The sequence below is a fragment of the Myripristis murdjan genome, chromosome 18, assembly GCF_902150065.1.
Source record: "Myripristis murdjan chromosome 18, fMyrMur1.1, whole genome shotgun sequence".
Taxonomy (NCBI): domain Eukaryota; kingdom Metazoa; phylum Chordata; class Actinopteri; order Holocentriformes; family Holocentridae; genus Myripristis; species Myripristis murdjan.
The window spans coordinates 14423081-14441276 of NC_043997.1; the positions used below are offsets into that span (position 1 = coordinate 14423081).

The window sequence follows — 18196 nt, forward strand, 5'->3', positions numbered from 1 at the left end:
CATTGTAGCCCACTTTTTCCTTCTCTCAGTTCGACTGGGCTCTTTTGTCAGTCTCGTCAGCTCTGTGCTTAGAGATGAATATATAAAGTAACCTCTTTATTGTGCCAGGAGTTCAGTTTCCTGATTGACAAAAGTGTGCTGATACAGTAGAATACGAACGGATGAGGTCAATTAAAATATTTAAAATGAACCCACATTCTACAGTGATGCGTGGCCCATAACCGAGGCAAACAGCAACAAATACTGTCGAAAAAAAACCTCAGATGAACTAAAGCCTAGCTGTCGCTGCTCTGTGCTGCAAACCCTGCAAGTAGATATTACATCCATGACCTGAAAGTGATGTGAATGCCACAGAGCAGGGATGCACATGCACCAGAGCCAGTGTGCATTAGCCTTTAGCCACGGCTGCCCAGGAAACGTGGACGTCCACTGTGGCCGCTGGTGGGTCTTTTACATCACCTGAAAGCCCTCCATAGATGCAGAGAGGACACTGATGCACTGAACTCTGGAGGCAAAACTGCGTCTGCCCTGGTCTCCTCTAGCCTTCAATATTTCATACAAATGTGTGTGTATTTAAGACGGGGCTGCAGAGTGGGGGTAACAGAGCGGAAAGGAGATTAAGAATAATGAATGGATATTTTGCAGCATAAAAGTTCATAACATTGAGCCAAAAACAGCAGCATGGTTGAGTGATTTGTATAGTGGTGAGAGCAGCAAGTCGGAAATATATTCCATACATTAGAAGGGAAAAAAAAACGTGCAGCATCCACACATGCAAACGCTATATTGGATGTGCATATATAGATAATCAACTGTGTATGTACACAACACATGCATATTATCCATAACAAAATCTCCCTAAGTCTCTTCTATTCATTCGCCAAATCCCCCACAATCTCCGTATCCCTTTCTTTCATAAACACATTGATCGATTATCCGCACTGACTGGAAATTTAAATCTGGTTCTGCTGGTGGAAGCCTGGTGTGCGAAACAGAGAGCTTTGATAAAACTACCGCTATATCTAAGTCAGCCTTTGTATATGGAGGTTAACAACGAAAACAATTAATCCCCGATAATCTCTGCGGCAAATAATTTGCTGTTATTTTCTTTGGCAGATTTTCAAGGGCATGGCATTTCACTTAGATCCGAACAACAAGAGGCAAAAAAAAAAAAAAAAAAGAGAGAACTTCAGAGATTGTTGTTGACTTGAGAGAGCTTTATTAACACGGTGTTATCAGGTAAACGCAAAACACTTGTCGTCATTGTTTTGAACAAACATGTGGCAATCCTCTTTTATCCATCTTTCAGCTCAGCAGGAAAAGTTTTATTGCTTATTATGTTTCTGTGATAAGAAACTAACTCTGCGGCCTTGTTACCCCCATAATTAGCGTTGGCGTTCCTGTAAAAGAGATTTTCATGCTCTGTTTAGTCTTTTGAGAGACGGGATGATTTAGGATAGCGGTGCACATTTTTCAGCGGAAAGATTAAGCCGTTTTACTGGACAAGTATTATGGGGCGACCTTGTGGAATTATGAACTGTCCCCCAGACGTCATTTTCCATTGACACATTCACATTGAACTGCCCTTAACCAAGCGCACCGGCTGTTTCAGTAACAGTCCCTTGAATTTTACATTTTTCACAGTCAAATTATTTCACCCGATTCCTTATACAAGGTCAGATATGATATAAGGCAGCTAAAAGTTGGGATTTTTGAAGCTGTGAATGGTTTGCTTTTATACACAAAATCCTATAGGGCTGGTACATTCAGCTGCGGTGGGATTTCTAAGTTGTTAGAAGTTTATTTCTCATCAAGTTCTTCTTCACGATTGCTATATCAAAAAAATGAATGAATCACAATTGGAGAATGGTCTTTAATTTGTCTTGAGGTATTACGCGACCTTATCGTTTGACTGTCCTTTGTCGGCCACACTACCAACAGCAGTACACCCCACTTAAATATGCTGAACCGGAGTCTCGAGCTGATGCCTATCTGAATTTTTAGATGATTGAGCAGAGCAATGGGATTAATACTTTTCCTCTATTTAGCTACAGCCTTAAGAGAAATCCACTGAGAAAATGGCACTGAATGATTTCAAAGTAAGTGTGCTTATCTTGTTTGAAAACCTTTCATTTCAGAAAGTTCTGAGTGGGCGGCCTGAGTTGTGCACCGTGACAGGTTAATGATTATCCAACTATATCTGTCATTTTTCTCTCATTTTACTTTGCTTCCATTTATTTGTGCGGCAGACATCTTGACACAAGGCATTACAAAAGACCAATCTACTCCAAAGTACACAACTGAGCCCCAAGGAAGCCATTTTATGCAGAATTGCAGTCCCATTCTTAGGGGAGAGGAAATATATTTTTTGGTTTGTTTGCTTTATTTTACTTGTGAGCGACGTTATTCGTTTAAAAACACAGTAACAGTGCTTTGCAACAAAGGAAATAAAATAAATGCACAATTCACTTGGCTCAACAGAGCATATGGAACAGTGAGATAACAGGATAAAACAATCCTGATCATAGGGATACAGCGAATGTGCAAATGACAGACGATGTCGCAAGGATAAAACGTGTAAAAGCCAAAGATTACGGAAAAGGCCGCATAATAACAGTCCATTCTGAGAAGTGTTTTAAAACGCAGCCCGAGGTCAGAAAACTAGGAACAGCCCCCCTCACTCTTCCAACCAACACTTCCACTCCTAAAGTGCTACATGTTATAACTATGTCGTGATTTTAAATGAAATGTGTATTTATTTAATCCCTCGGTGCTACACGGGGGCACCTTTCATGTGGCGGTGTAACTGTAGAGTAAATAACAGTTAATCCCATGTCACAGACTGTGATTCCTAAAGGGATCCTTTCAATGCTCCGGAACCTTCCATCCCCTGACAAAACACAGTCCCCTCTGGCACTAAGGGCTCCCCAGCTGTGACAAATATGGTTTCAGAAAGCCGGGAATAAGAATGAGCACTGCGGCAGTTCTTTGCTCCCGCCCCAGGTGAGAAGACGGAGCGGGCACTTGCGTGATTTGATTCGCAGTGAGCTGTAAATGGATTAAAAAGATCCATTGATTTTTTTTTCTTCCCCTCCCTCCCTCTGTTTGCACATCACACCGGTGCAGCTGATTGAAATGTTTCCAATCCTTATCATGTGCCCATGTGTGAACTTTGTCTCCTGACACCCCCACTGGCGACTACCCTTCACTTGATTGTGCATTATAAATAATCTGGCATTTGCAAGACTCATTGGTGGGCAGTGGGAACTGAGCCTTGTAGAATGACTCAGCTGCTGAGTCACTCTAGATTTTAATTGTCATCATTACTGAGCAACTGTTGCAAGAATAGCTTAGGGAAATCTGCTGATTCCTGTTTTAGTGCCACTCACTTAAATGTGCATTAAGTAATTATGACCTTCACTGACCTCTATTGGCAACCATTAGGAAGTACAACATCAATCGGACAATATCTCCTTCCACACAAGCCTCTGGCGCAGTCCCATCGCTGGAAACTGCTCCTTTTATCTATTTTCCAACATATATGTACCTAGAGCAATTTTAAATGTGCAATGATTTTTTTTTTTTTTTTTTTTTAAATTTCATGCCTTACAGAAAGCGAAGACCACAAGAACTGTAGCCACTTCAGTTAGCATTGAATGATCAGCAACTTCAGCAAAAAGCTCAACAAAGGACAAAAAAAATGTTTCCTCTTCAGTTTCTACACCGACTGCAGCTACAGCCAGAAGGACTCCTGGCTTGGAAGCGGGTCTTTGTTTCATTGGATATGCAAGCCAGCTGCACACAGGTACATGTGCATGAGAACATTTTCCAGAAGTGGTATATTTGCCTATATATTTTATTTTTTCCACAGTTACACTGGTTTGGAACATACAAATGGCGAGTTGACACTTGGGTTGAGTTTGAGAGGCTGAAACAGAAGTTTTCATTTTCTTTTTGTGGCTGTTCGTAGGAGTCACTGATCAACTCCATGGCTGCAGTATTCGTGTGAGGCATGTGACAAAAGCTATCATGAATACATATGTGAGTGCATGATACAAAATAAATAGCTTTAGGGGAAGTATTCTTTTGCAGGTATATTTTTGCAATAGAGACAAGTACGCAAGCTAATTAAAGAAGGGATCTGAAAGAAAAGTCTCTAACGTTAAAAAGTTAAAATTACAAAATTACCACTGACACCAATCAATGACCTTATCATCTAATGATTATTTCTTTGATAAGTCAATTAATCTAACTTGCAATGTCTACATTATTACACATTACATTATTCTTTTTTTTAATTACTTGATTAATATAACAATTAATTTACCCCAAAATACATATCAAAAATGCTCTCATTAATATTTCAATATTCTATTCAATCATCTTCTCTTAAAAAAGAAAACAAATGTATGATATTAATAATGATAATAAAAGACCCTGTTTGTCAGATGTGTGATCAAGATAATACTGGATCCCAAATTCAAAAAGATTGCCGTGACACAAACATTAATTTAATAGCAATTATTATTAAAATAGCAGCTGTATTGCTGTGATAAGCCAATCTGCAGAGCCTGCAGACCAGCACACTGCTTTAATACTCCCACACTTTAGATGACAGTCTAGGTGATCTTTGGCAAGGTGCTTTAGGTGCAGCTTCCTCTCCAGGGGAATATATGCTTCGACCGTGTGCAGCCATCATTGTGTCAATGCATCTTATTTCTGTAATCATCGATTATGCCGAAGAGTTGCAACATGCCTAATAATAACTTTGTCGCACAGGGCTATAAAATCTTACTCACTGCACCTTTAACAGCTCCCCTGCAGCTATTCAGTGGACTGCTCGCTAATCCAGGGTATATGCAACACGAGTAATCTGTGGTGTTTTTAGACCAAAAATGATGTAAACGGATGAGAGGGAAAACACTGCGATCAAGCTGCCTCTTTTCGTAACATGTTCAGAGCAGGGGTGAGTGATCATAGGGAAAGAAAGCACTCAGAGATGGACAGAGAAATCATAAAATGGAAGGAGCAAAAGCTTACTGAGTTCTTGTAGCTGTTTGAGCTGGAGCACTTCCTCCACTCCATCTCCTTCTCCCGAGCTGAAGTGCAGGGCTGAGCCTTCCAGAGTAAACCAACCTATTCTCCAGTGGTAAAGATCATGACCTTCCTTGTAGTGGAGCCTGCCAATCAGCTCGCTGTCTCTCTGCACCATTCCCTCAACTTTAGATGGCACAAAGCACTACAAGTGAGAAATAACCAAAAAGAATTTGGGGGAAAAAAGAATAGAACAGAGAACAGAAGTCAACTAAAAAATGAAAAACTAACAATTATGAAAGTGAAACTTTTTTTATTGTACCATGTCCCCTCAAAAGTGCACCAGAGGAAACAACAGGAGCAGACACTGCCATCTTAAAGGGACAAACCTTTCCTCCACTCTCGGTCCCTGACTGAATTATCATCAAGTACATTTTCCTCAGTGCTGCTCTGTCTGGCCATTGTTCTGCGATTCAAATTGAAATATGGAAGTGTGGAAGGCCTACGGTACAGATGGGGAGACATATGGTGTAATGCAGCTATACCTCCCACTATCTTCCACTGGGTTGTCTGGGATTAAAGAGATAAAAAAAAGGAATAGGGGACACATTTATGTTGGGTGTTATTACAAGATCCTGTCAGCATGTGGGGGAAAAGATAGCAAGACCACTTGTCTTACTGAAAGAAGCACAGGCAGCATGGGGCTGGCTGAGCAGAATACATGTCTGTGTGTGTGTGTGTGTGTGTGTGTGTGTGTGTGTGTGTGCGTGTGTATGTGTGTATCCACATTCGATGGATCTGCTGCGGCTGTGCAGCACGCATACACATTGAGATTATTCTTTGTATCTCAAGTGAAAAACAAACAATTATAAAGAAGGCAATGAAAAATGTCTTCTGTTTTGTGTATGTGTGTGTGTGTGTTTGTGTGTGTGTGTGCGTGCGTGCATGCTGAATGCACATTATATCACCTTTGCGAGAGCCTGGAGCCAGTCATGCTGGGTTTCCTGTGTTTCAGCTCCCACCATCAGTACTCTCTCTGTCTGCAGGTACAACTCCAGTGTAAACACAGCCCTGAGAGGGAAACACAGCTCACTAAAGACACATACAGAGGGAAATCACAACCAAATACACACACACATACACACACAAACAAGACAAAACCAACAAAGAAGAACCCACTTGTGTGCACATTCACATATGCTGTGCAAAAATGTATGCAGACATATAACAAACACATAATCCCACATAAAATAGGATCACGCACGCATGCCCACATGCACACATGAGCGCACACACACAGGCAAAACCCTCGCTGTCAGAAGCAAAAAGGCAGCTATTAATCTTTGTTGGTCTTTCTCCCCCTGTCTTCCCTCTCTCTCATTCTCTCTCTGTGGCACTCTTCTCTCAGCGAAGGAAAAGGAGGTCAGAGTATCACTATCTTAATGGTTTCAACACACAGCCGAGCAATAGCTCATTTTTGGGCGGTATGGTATAGCGAGGCGGGCTCTAAGTGCTGCAGCAATGGCTGTTTAAGGTGGCGTGTCATGAGGGTCATGGCAGCGCTGAGTCGCTCTCTTCTCATGCGTGTCGGGGGAACATGCAGGACACGGGTGTTTGTGTGACCTTGTCTGACCCCCCTCCGACAGGTGTGCAGGTGCTTGTTAGAGAGGGTCCCAGAGGGAGTGAGGGAAAGAGAGGGAAAGAGAGTGGTGGTGGTGGGGGAGTTTGGGGAAATGTAATAGAATCGAATGATATGGAGGAGATCATGCACCTACATCCTCTGTTATTGAATGCGCTCCTCATCCTTTTCTTCTTCTGTCTCAATAACAACACAAAAGCAAGATTAACATTTAGCCTCTCTCACTTCTGGTTGGATAGGTAAGATAATAAAGCCCTTCATCCACCAAAGTCCCGGGGCCAAAGTTCCTGGGTCTTGCTCTTGAAAGAGAGTTCTGGGGGAAAAGCGAGCACCCTAAGCTCTTGCGTGTTTGTTTCTCCACTGCAGCCTGAAGACAGCAAACTTAATGCAAATGAGGAGGAGGTGTCCAATCGTTCTGCGTATGGCTGACAACAGCAAAACAGTAAACATGGAAGATGTCAAAGCTATCGTTACATTCATGGTTATTTACTACTGTGATGCTGCATTTGGTTTTGGGGAGGAGATGCATGAAGATGAATCAGATTGAAGAAGCAAGAAGAAGAGCAAGCTGCTTTTACGTTTGCGGGGATGTAGCGCCTTGCATCAAAATAGTGCACACACTTTGCACATTCCAAGACTTAAAACATGGGACTGCATAGTCTTGAGTGGGCCAGATTTCAATGGGTTGATGAGATGCTGAAGTCGATGTGTAGGTGTTAGCAATGACAACCTGGACATAATTTTTGAGGTGGTTTGGGCACACATGGTAGGTGCCAATGCAGTTTCATGGACAAGAGGAGAGCAACCTCATACCTGGAGAGGAATCATCAGGAATCAAGGGAAAAGACAGCTATAATAAGATAGGCTCCTTCTGTACCTATCACAAAATACATGTAGAGCCACCACAGCCTATTATATCCTATGATAATTTGTCACTTGGGGCTAACAGCTGCTGAGATCTGATGGGATTACAAACCGGAGCAAAGAAAAAAGTCGGCGCATACACAGCTCAGCCCAAACCCCAAACCGAACCAAGCAGTTAAGTCAGAATTTAAGCCCGAGCTAAAGCAAGCGTCAGGTTCAAGCGTGAATGTCAGACTCTAATCCTGCTGCAATCTATCTGGCCTGTGTGACAAACCGGCTGCTCGTACCCTCTTAAACTATGAGAACAACAGCAAAAATATCAAACATGTTTGAAAATAATCAGAGCGTCCCAGACTGCATCGTGAAAATCGGGATGCGGTGCGCTGACCCTCTCCCACTATGTGAGCAACGACATGCTGCTTCCTGCGGTGGGAGAGGGGTGTCAGATAGTTTGCGAGTTGTTGTCAAACTCTGTGCTCTCGCTCTCGCTGTGTTACTAGCAGCGCTCACAGCTGTGCTCGAGCATGAGAAAAAAAGCGTCCCATCTGATCACAGCCTGAAGCAACACTGAGAGCAGAAATAGAATGAGCAAGATGTGAGCTTGTGTGTGTGTTTGTAAAGGGGCAAGTCAATAACCCGCTACCAAAACTTCAGCTTTGGTAGATAGGTTTGCTTGAAGAATATTACTCTTGAGTGCTTCCAAAAGTGTGTGCTTTGATTTTTACGAGTGGTAGATTTCAGTGCTTCTTTTATGTAAGAAAAAAAAAAAATAAATAAATAAGTGGCATTATTCATTTGCAACCAAACAGAAATTACTCTGCTGTTTGCTCTACCACCTGTAATTGATAGCAACACTGTTGATATGAGCAAAGATTCAGCCTCTGGGAAAACTGGATTTGATTCTGACTGATCAAAGGCAAAGAGGTTAATTGTTTTGAGTGGTGAAAATTGTTCACACTTTTTTAAAAAAAATGAATAAATAAACTTCATTTTCAATTTAATTAAGTTCAAGTGTTCTAGAAAAGTACTCCAGGACTGAGGCTACTGCACAAGCTGTATTTCTGTAGGCTTTTTTTTTTTTTTTTTTTCCCAAAAACGGATTCTGCGCGCTCTGAGAAAGTCTTAATTCCCACATCCCCATGTATAACCCATCTTGGGCAAAGTTAGCACCTAAGCCCTTCTAAAAGTCCTTAAAAGCTCTGCTGTTTGTGTCAGTGTGTGTTTGTGTGTGTGTGTGTGTGTGTGTGTGTGTGTGTGTGTGTGTGTGGGAGAGAGAGAGGAGGAGAGAAACCGAGAGTGACAGAAACGGTGTGTAAAACAGCCAAAAAAAGAAAAGAGGAAAACAGAGAGAGAGAGAGAGAGAGCACCAAATTTGCTTCCAACATTCTCAGTAAAATCTGAAGGTCAGACCTAGAAATGCTCTTGTACAAAACACAGAGACATCCAGAAAAGTCACCAAATCACCTCAACTTATCACCAGCCAGCATATTTCCTTTGCATTAATTCCTAAGAAGTGGGTTGGTAATATTCCTACAAAGGTGTATATACTGCAGCTATGCTATAATTCAGTGTCCTCTGCCTTGGTGAAATTACCCAAATGCTGTGTTTAATGGAAACGACACCTACGGCCTCCTGTAGCCTGGTGATAGGCTGCTGGTGGGAGTGTGTCATCTGCATACGTTAATATTCATGAGCGGAAGACAGTCAAGAGGTGAGGCGTCCCTGCTCTCTCTGCGCGTAGGCATGCTGGGAACAGTAGAGGTTGCAGAAGTGAGGGGGAGTTTAATCTAGTAAGACTTATGGCCATTATGATGGGAGAATATTAGTGACAGAAAAATAATAGCTTCTCTGGAGCGGCGCTATGACCTGTAACTGATATGTATGCACATAGTTTAAAACGACGCATGTCGCTGTTGCTTTGTAGATTGGGTTAGTCACATCGTACACTCACAATATGAGCATCGTGGCCTGTCATGACTGTGTCTGTGTGTCCAGTTCATTAAAAAGGTCACAGTTTTAGCTAGCCAGATGTGTTTCTAATGGCTGTATAAATAACATTTACAAACAAAAAACATTGTTCCCTGCTCATAACATCTGCTGCTGCCAAAATGGGCCTGCCTTATGCTCTAATCATAAGCCATTATCACACTCCTCACTTTGGATGATAAACTCAAGCACACACACTTACACAAAGCCGTGGCCAAACACATGTACATCCACACACAGGCAAAATCATTGTGTTACCACAGGGTATAAACACACAGTCCAGTGGAGGAGTATTACAGGGTTTGTGCCAAAGTGATGCTGCTGTGTACACTGTTGTACTGCTGTTGATGGTGTTTCTTAGAGCATCTCATCTTTGTGAATTAGTTTGTTGTCCACATGGGCTGCCATTTGCATTTGTGGCCTAAAATGTCTATGAAATGATATATAGTATGGTTCCTCCCCTACCATTTTTCCACACAAATGTGCTGGCCTGGCTCTACTCAAACTGACTCAACGCAACCCCACACGGCTGGGATTTGCATTTCCATTACAACAGGGCTACCCACCTGAAAGTGTGCCTATAAACAGCGGCGCCCCATCGGTCACTTTGTGGGCATGCTGACTAGTTTTTCCTCCCCTCTCTAACAACATCCCACACAAGTGTTTTTAATTTAAAAAATAAAATAAAATAAATAATTCAACAAAACCAACACAGAATAGCTGCTTAACATGAACAATACTGGTGTAACTAAGAGATTCACTGAAAGAAATATTTTTTACATTGGTAGATTACTAATTAAGCTTTTGATTTTCCAGGTTGTAAGCGGCTCTGTTTCTCAACCAATGAATGGCGACAAAGCCCTCTGATGTCGCCACAGCCCGCTTGAGGACAGCTCCAGCACGCTTTGGCTCTACTGTGGAGACGGTCATCTCAGCACACCTCAGTGCGCTTAAACTGGTAATGGAGATGGAAACGGCCAAAAGTGCCAGTGGGAAAACGGTATCAGTTGCTTTAATAACCAATAGATAAGCACATGGCAGGTTACAAGGGAGGTGACAAAAGGTAATTACATCATCTCGCTTAGAAAACTGCTTTTGGTCAGTCTGCCTTCTCAGTACAGGCAACATGAGTGGAATGTTGCACCAGTTCGCCTGAACCCAAAACTTAAGAGTCCCTCTCCAGACAGTGAAGATCACACATTACAAGTCACCAAACCTGCATGTGCAAATGTATGTGCTTGTTAAGTGTGGTATGTTTGACTATCAAAATACATAAACTGTCGACATAGTTTGTCTGTCAACATTTTGTCCATCACCACACTGCATGCTGCTAAACTGTTGTCCTGCTGCTTGGCTTGCATTAGGCCATTCTTGTCCAAATGCTCATTTCTGTCTTTACCTTGCCATTTTGTTATTATCTTCCTTCCTGTTGCTCATGTCCGACTTGCTTCTGTCTGTTTCTGTGATTCTGCTTTCACTGCAATTTACATGCCTTTCATAATGATGTGATTGGCCTATTTACCTGGCCTGGGACTTCAGATGAACACTAACCTTCTGGCTAATTCCGGCATATTTACAGAAGTGTTTATTAATGTGCGGTGTCCCTGAGAAATGAACTGAATAAAAGAATAAAAACATAGCCATGGAAAAAAGTCATGAAAAGTTGTAAACTGTCAGTCACTTGAGACGACAATAGATGAATGTAAACAACAGCAAATAGTGACAGCCGACTAATGGAGTCTCTAAAGAATGAGATACAGTAACAACACTGTATGCAACAAAACAGTGCAAATGTAAGGCATACATCATACACACGCAACTGCATCATTGTGGCACAAATGGAAACCCATACATTTCTACCCGCCACACTGGAAAACATACAGAATAGGTTTGAGACACCCGCTTCTTCATGTGTGTGTGTCTCTGTGTAGCACTTCCATAAGAGATAAAGAAAGTTTGTAGTCAGACCAACTTTTTAACTGAATCATAATCTGACACAGGGACGAGGGAGGTGATTTGGAAGATGGCTCTGTAAAGTGAATGGAGGAGGGTAGTTACAGCTAAGCTGTTAGCCTGCATCTCTGCCCAAGTAAACAGGAAATATGACGCTCATAAAGCCCTGATAGGTTCCGTTAAAGTGAATAATGGTCAAGTTAAGTTTATGCTAATGAGACATATGACGAGTGAGAGTTAGGTAAACAGCGCAGGATGTTGTACGTGTGTGTGAGAGATGTGTTTTTGTGTTTATGTCCTTAGAGCAGGTTGAACCTCTATAATACTCAAATCCCATGTAAATTCTAATTTAGTTGGGTGGATGCAAATAAATCACTTAAAATGTCTGTTTGTGTATGTGTGTGTGTGTGTGTGTGTGTGTGTGTGTGTGTGTGTGTGTGTGTGTGTGTGTGTGTGTGTGTGTGTGTGTGTTCTGGTATTTAAAGCAGGTTGAACCTCAATAATATTTGATCCCCTTGTAAATTACACTTACCCCAGTGGATGCAAATTAAGCATTTAAACGTGAGTGCTTGTGTGTATGTGTGTTTGTGTGAATGCAAGGGGGAGAAAGAGAGTGAGAGAGAGAGAGAGAAAGAGAGAGAGAGAGGTAATGAATGTCATAAAACCTGGCTGAACCGCTGTAAAATTTGAATCCTGTGTAAATTGACACCCAATTCAATAAGACTGATGTTAAAGGTACCCAATGCAGTCTTCCTTGTAAACACATTTGCCTTTGTTTATTGAAAATTTCTTACCAAATCAAATTGTTTGTGTCCTTGAGGCCTAATAAACAAGCTGAATGGCTTTCCTACCTCAAAAGACATTTGCAAAGCTTTATTTTGAAATATTTTGCTTTTTTTTTTTCCATTGGTGTGTGTGTGTGTAATATGAGGCCTCCTTGTGTAGAGGAACTCGAATGAATTGCTGCCAAGTTAATAATACTCGGCCCAAAAAAGCTGTTTTTCACAGTTCTTGAAAAGTTCGAATTAGTTATACAAGTTTTAAAAGTTATATTTAGTTATAATAAAGTTATATGTTTGAGCAGTGGTGTGTGTGTGTGTGTGTGTGTGTGTGTGTATGGCTCTACCCAGCTCCAGTCATGGTCTCTGTGTTGCTGACCGCCATGCTGACCACCTCGGTGATGTCCACCCTGCCGATGGCGGTGGGGCTTCGCTCGCTCTCGTAGTAACTCAGGAAGCCGCCTTCCAAGGTGCACCAACGACGTACCATGTCTACATCACACACACACACACACACACACACACACACACACACAGGTTATTTCTTGCAGGAGACTGGCAGGTTATGTTACAGTATGACCGGGCTGCATGGTGTTATGGGATATCCTACACAGCGAAGCACCCACTTGATGTTTCCTTAGAATTTGGACAAATGTAGGAAATAAGTAGGATGTGTCCTGTGCTTCCTACTGTAAAGAGACTTCAAACACAATGCAGTGCAGTTGTGTTTGAACAGAAGCAGCCCCCTGAAAAATGTGCGCTTTAGTTGGTGGACATGACAATCGAGGTGTGTCTTCTCATTGTGAAGATTCTGATACTAACTTTGGTCAGTCTGCAGCTCCCGGTCTTTATCAATTGCTGATAGAAAACAATACACCTGCACACAAGTGCCAAATACATCAAATAGGGCATCATTTGTGGAGTCGCACATGGGAGAAATTAATTCAACTGTTCAGTATGACTGATTGGTCTGCGAACAATTAAAATGGTATATATGGCAATTTTATGAAGCTCGACTAAGCCATCAAGGTGTGTCCAGCCATTCATGAGCTTGCACTTCTAAAAAAGCTCAAGGGAGACCCTGACGTCTGCTTTGCAAATGTGACTGCTGCCATCAATTGTGGCAGACAAATGAAAATATTACGATGGAAAAAAATAAAATAAAATAAAATACACAAAACAGGGGATGGAACCGGCAGTAATTGCAAACAAAAGAAGGATTTATTAGGGTAATCAACAGACTTAGTGTTCCAAAGAAATAACAGCAAAAGCACAAAAAAGCCTTGGGAAAAGAACATGGATACACATAAGAACTAGGAAAAAAAAATGCATTTCATCTGAGCGGCTTCTTGAGGTAGAGGACCTGTTTTCTATTTGCAATCAGCAGTACACATTCGATCATCAAGGCTCCACACAAGAAGACGTTTTGAGGGATAGGAAAAGACAAAAAACACTCAGTTGGTATGTGTTGCCTTACTGTGAGGGTTTCAATAAATAACACAATCATGATGATTAGACTAAAATTGTTACTGATCAAGACATCATTTGATACACAACTCATTTTTGATGATTGTCACAATCTCTCAAGTATATATTATTGTGCCTCTAATTAAAATATTCAGTGTTGTGCACTGTTATCCTGAACAAAACTGAATCAAAGATGCACGGTATTTAGAGGCAGCGCTTCAGCAGAAAGACAGGAACAGGCAAAAAAAGATTTTCCACCATAACATTTGGAAGGGCAAAGACGCCAAGGTTTTGAATAAGCTTGTGCGCAAATGGTGCGGCTCAAGCCCAAGGATCTCACTGTGCAAGCCCTGCTTAATTTACACAGTGTGAATCAAGACCTAAATGTGCAACCCTAATGCTCATTCCGACTTAACATCCAACCCTAAAATGTCCTTACTGTGGAGAATTCTCCTCATCCTTCAATCCTTGTGAGAACATCTGGGCCAAGTGCATACGCAAGCATGCACATGCACACCAAGAAACACACACACACACACTCACCATCTTGCCCTTTTACACTATTACTAATGTGCTACTTTATTGAGAGTTAAGAGACTCCGAGTAACCAGCAGATTTCAATCAGCAAAAACGATCTCAGTGGAAAAGCTGGAAAACACACAATGTCTTTCATGACTGTCTGACTCTGCGATTTACATAGGCAATGAGCATGAAGTTCATGAAAACATACCTAATTTTGGATTTTCAAAGTCACCGTGCCATCTGCTTTTTTGTTCCGCAACAAACACACACAAACCCTCACATACACAAACAAGCCCCCGCCACTTACACACCCCCTGTCGCTTGCGACTCCAAAGTTTCAACTCTATTCATCTCATGAATATGCTAATTGTGTATTCCTCTGCCAACTGTGTGTGATGTTTCTGAAGGAACAGATATAGTTCCAATAAAAAAGGAAGTGTCTACAACTGGCTGTTAAAAGCAAAAGGATGTGATAAGCATAGGAAAGGAGGATGTCAGTTTCACTCTATCCACCCTTGCTCTGCCTCTTTGTATGGCTCTCTCCATCTCTTCCTTTCTCCTTGCCTCTCTCTATCTCGCAAATAACAATCTGGAAAACATTTGGCAAACAACTTTACGAATGCAAAATGACTAATATCAAGTTACTGACTGTGGCATTTAAAAAAAAAATAAAGTGCCTCTGACCTCGCCTCTCGTACAGAAACTAAAAAACAGAAAAGCATCCCAGCTGCCGAAAAATCATCATCTCTATCTGAAAGGAATCACACATTAAGTCCATCCATGTGCTGGGAGCAGAGTGTGTGTGTGTGTGTGTGTGTGTGTGTGTGTGTGAGAGAGAGAGCGAGAGAGACAGAGAGAGAGGGATAGAAAAAACGAGAGAGGGAGCTGGTATTTAAAGTCATTACCAATCCAATCTCTCTGACAGCAGAAACCGTTGTCTTGGTGACAGAAAAAAAAATCGTAATGCACTTTACCTGCGTGAAAACATGTCCCCAGATTGCCATGGTTTCGCACAAAATGTCATGTCCATCACTTTTCACAGGAGGGAAGTTCTTTTGTTTCGTTATACATTTTGTTGTCAATTCCTCTCTTCCCTCCTTCCTGCGTTAATAGGCTAATAAATGAAGCTTCCATTCTTGCATGTGCAACATTTGCACAATTGTCTCCTTAAGAGGCCCACTTGATTTCATAACTGAAGCCGAATGTCATCATGAGCTGTTAAAAAGCTGTTATGTCATTGATTATCCAGGCATTTCTGCTTTGAAATGGTTTCCGTGGTTGCAGGAGTTATTTAGCAGTTATGTTATTATGAATGAACAGTTGCTCTGGAAACTAGAGGCATTTGCAAGGTTATATGGAATATGAATAGCTATAAGGAGATATTGTATTAGATGACTCTAGGCTCTAAAAAGAATCGGGATTGTTCATATTTTGATTTTGGTAACAAAAAAAAAATAAATAAATAAATAACCAGATCCTCCAAGTTGAACATTCCTCTCCTTGAGTCCCTTCACTGGCTGTCAGTTAATATAGATTTTAAAATCCTATTACTGGTGTTCAAACCACTCAATGGACTAGCGCCTGGATACTTGTCAGACATGCTTTTAATGTATACTCCTTTTAGATCGCTCAGGTCCTCTGACACACACCTTTTAGTTGCTCCCAGGATGAGGACAAAGAACTACGGCGAGGCAGCATTTAGTGTGTACAGTCCTCGCCTCTGGAGCAGAGGACGTCAAAATCTGTAAACAACTTTAAAAGGAAGCTTAAATCCTACCTTTTTAGCCTAGCATTCTCTTAATCCTTTGCATTTATCTACTTACTGATGCATTTATTTAATTGGCTTTATTGTTGTTTTATTCATCTATTTATTATCATTATTTGTGTTTCAGTTCACTTTAAACCTTCTTCTGCTGTGCTTCACTTGTTCTTATTCTATGATGCCTCTTATTTCTCATTTTATCTTCACTGTATTGTTAAGCACTTGTATTGCAATTTTGCACGAAAGGTGCTAAATAAATAAAGTGTGATTTGATTTGATTTCAGCGGGGCAACTTCTAACGACATTTTATATCTCCCTGTAGGGAAAGAGAAAATGTTTTCAATTCCCTCTCTAATCCAAGAGGAGAGGGACTATAAAAGTTCCCACCAGGGATCTGGGAGCCGTAATTGCTGTGACAACCTGGTTCTCGACAGAGTGGACACGCAGCTGCTTCACAGTCCAGTTTCTGAGGAATTATCCTGTTATTGTCCAGCACGCCTACAGGTGCAGATGCTCGCCTGAGGTCGTGCCCCCCAGAGGAAGCAGTGGGTGGAGGGTGGACAGGCATCGAACGGGGGCCAAAAGGAGTACAGGCTATAAATGTTTGACAAATGTACCGCCAGAGAGAAGTCACCACTGGTGGATGAACCGACATTTAAATCGGAATAAACTTCTTTGGACATGAATGGAGAAAACAGGTGGACAGACAGCAACAGCAGGCATTAGGTTCTTTGTGCATATGGCATTAAAGTCACAATGAAACTTCAGCTTTTTTCGTTGATTTTTAATGCCTGATTACACACATATGATTACAACAAAACATTTCAAAGAATTTAGTAAATTTTGATTGTGTTGAAATTCTGATGTCATGTGTGTGATGTCATGCGGCACCAGTGCGCATGGACAAAAATTTCAACTGATAGAAACGCCACATTTTTGAGTGATCACCCAATTGGTTACACTCTCTTGTGTTAAGCCCCGCCCCAACAACCTGTTTCAAAATACATCAAATTAAGCAAGATGCCCTCCAAACGGCTGTTCATTGTGACTGCAAAGCAACAGACCTTTTTCACAGAGGAAATAACAGCGAAAACACAGGCATTACTAATGACATCGATAGGGTGACCAGACGTCACTAAAATTTTGGACAGTCCCGAATTACGAGCAGTCGTCCCGAATACCAAATTCTGTCCTGTTTGTCCCAAAAAATAGACTAAACTCTGAATTTTGATTGGTTATAGCCTAAAACATTAAATACTGATTGCTGTAAAACATTATTTTGGTGTTGCTCACAGATGGGCACTGTTATATCAGTAGCCCACATGAATTATGGCTCATCTGGTCACCCGACATTATCATTAACAAAGGCTCTGTTCCACGATCCTGGTGTTGTGCATGTTGGCTCACAGGAATAAAACCTCAGGTGGCAGCGTCAATGAGAATGGGAACCATTAATTAAATCATTAGTATACCTGTGTTTAACCCTAGCCTATTCCATGTCAAAATGGCTGCTGCAAAGAGGGTCTATTAATTTAACGGTTACAGCAAAAGAATATCTCCAGGCAGCAAAGCAAAGAAAGCTGAAGCTGAATCAGAATCAGAAATACTGTATTGATCCGCGAGGGGAAACTGGGTCAGGTGCAGTTGCTGAAATACTAGAGAGAAAAATATATATGAGCATAGATGAAATTACAAGAGACAGAAAGGGAAATTAGAAACATAAACTATGTGCATCAGGAATTTGTAAAAATATGTACATTATGTAAAAAAGTGCATTAATCCTACAATAATATTACAACAATACATACAGAAATAAGAACTTGAGAATATGTAAAAAGTATGCCTATATACTCCATTTTTACACCAGGGTACTGCACTACTGAATTATTGGACAGTTCTACAGGTATAAATTATTGCACAGTAAAATAGTTTACAAAACAGTTAAACAGTGCACAGTTATGCACTCGGTTAACTCAGACTGTCTAAGGGAGGCATTAAAAAGTCGGATGCCACACGAAGGAATGACTTCCAGTGGCGCTCTGTGCAGCATCTCGGTGGGATCAGTATCAGGATCTGACTGGCTCAGATACAGTAGCTGTACCTCCACAATGGATGAAAGCTACCAGATTTACCAGTGCTATGATGTGCTATGATCACTGCACATGTAGATCAGGTACAGGAGTGCAACAG

At 41.4% G+C, this 18196-nt stretch overlaps 1 protein-coding gene across 4 annotated transcripts in view; it reads right to left on the reverse strand.

The window, feature by feature from the left end:
* The window catches only part of arap2 (ArfGAP with RhoGAP domain, ankyrin repeat and PH domain 2), a 161286-nt gene that overhangs the window by 52366 nt on the left and 90724 nt on the right, over positions 1–18196 (reverse strand). For all 4 annotated transcript variants that reach the window (XM_030076542.1, XM_030076539.1, XM_030076540.1 and 1 more), the window contains 3 exons: positions 12603–12747; positions 6003–6105; positions 5041–5239 (listed from right to left, as the gene is read on the reverse strand). In XM_030076542.1, the coding sequence (XP_029932402.1) occupies positions 5041–5239; positions 6003–6105; positions 12603–12747 (447 nt within the window). The remainder of the gene's footprint in view (positions 1–5040; positions 5240–6002; positions 6106–12602; positions 12748–18196) is intronic.